Genomic DNA, 1,184 nt, shown 5'->3' on the forward strand with positions numbered 1-1,184 from the left:
GGGGGGAGAGCAGGTCTTGCTCCGTGCCAGGGACTCACAGCAACCCTGGGTGCTGCAGGGCTGGACCATGAGCTGGCTTTCTCCAAGATCATCGTGGAGCTACGGAAGAAGCACCCAGGCCACATCCTGCCAGATGAGGACCTTCAGTGGGTGTTCGTGAATGCAGGCGGGTGGATGGGCTCTATGTGCCTCCTGCATGCCTCACTCACCGAGTACGTGTTGCTCTTTGGGACAGCCGTCGACACTGGAGGCCACTCGGGTAAGCAGGGGGGCAGAGCTGGCAGGTGTGGGGGTTCTCTGAGTTCTTTCCACTCCACTCATTCATGTTCTTCTGCCCCGCTCATGGTATGCCCAGGGCAGGAAGCCCACTGCTCCACTTCTGGACAGGGCGCTCAGTGCTGGATAACAGCCCTTGCTTGGGTGGGCACCAGCCCCCATGGTGTCCTGCAGCACCCGCAGGTCTCTATGCAAGCCACGTCGTGTGGCCAGGACTCTCCGCATCCAGCTGGCAGGCGCTGGCAGGCATCATGTCTCACAGTGCTTCAGCAGGGAGCAAATGCCAAACACACTGGAAACAATGGGGCTTAAGGACACCAAACAGCCCGGGCTGATGGGATATGGCCAGTCACACAGGTGGCCTGTGTACCAGATCCAGCTGTGCTCCTCTGTGTGTCGAGGCCCTGGAGCTGGCATCCTTCACCCTGGAGGGCTGCTCCATGGCTCAGACTTCAGCTCCCGAGCTGTCCCCAGCAGGGACAAGCTGAGCCAGTCTGTCCTCCTGCAGGTCGGTACTGGGCGGATATCTCCGACACCGTCATCTCGGGGACCTTCCGGCAGTGGAAGGAGGGGACCACCAGAAGTGAGATCTACTATCCAGGTAAGTGCACCAGCCACAGCGCCCTGCGGGCTGCATCCATGTCCTGAGGCACAGCTGCTCTGCAGACTGGTCCTTTGCTGTCGCAGAGCTTCCTCCTTCCAGCTGGCAGAAACCGAGAGCTTACAATGGGGCAGTTTGTGTCCCCAGAGGCACGTCCCAGCATCTCAGTGGGTGCCAATAAAAGTGAGCAAGACTGGGGAGGGTTGGGGTGCGCAGACCAGAGTGCTCAGCCCCGCAAGTCCTGGTCTCACCCATCTCTTTGGGAAAGATGTGGGGCAACCACTGGGAGCCGGGCGGGTTGTGGGGG

The 1,184-nt window shown here is 60.6% G+C and overlaps 1 protein-coding gene across 1 annotated transcript in view; it reads left to right on the plus strand.

The window, feature by feature from the left end:
• The window catches only part of SIGMAR1 (sigma non-opioid intracellular receptor 1), a 2,641-nt gene that overhangs the window by 1,230 nt on the left and 227 nt on the right, over nucleotides 1-1,184 (plus strand). Inside the window, exons 2-3 of the mRNA XM_009889751.1 lie at nucleotides 31-259; nucleotides 785-911. Coding sequence (XP_009888053.1) covers nucleotides 31-259; nucleotides 785-911 — 356 coding nt within the window. The remainder of the gene's footprint in view (nucleotides 1-30; nucleotides 260-784; nucleotides 912-1,184) is intronic.

The sequence above is a fragment of the Charadrius vociferus genome, unplaced genomic scaffold (assembly GCF_000708025.1).
Source record: "Charadrius vociferus isolate BGI_N301 unplaced genomic scaffold, ASM70802v2 scaffold37, whole genome shotgun sequence".
Lineage (NCBI taxonomy): Eukaryota > Metazoa > Chordata > Aves > Charadriiformes > Charadriidae > Charadrius > Charadrius vociferus.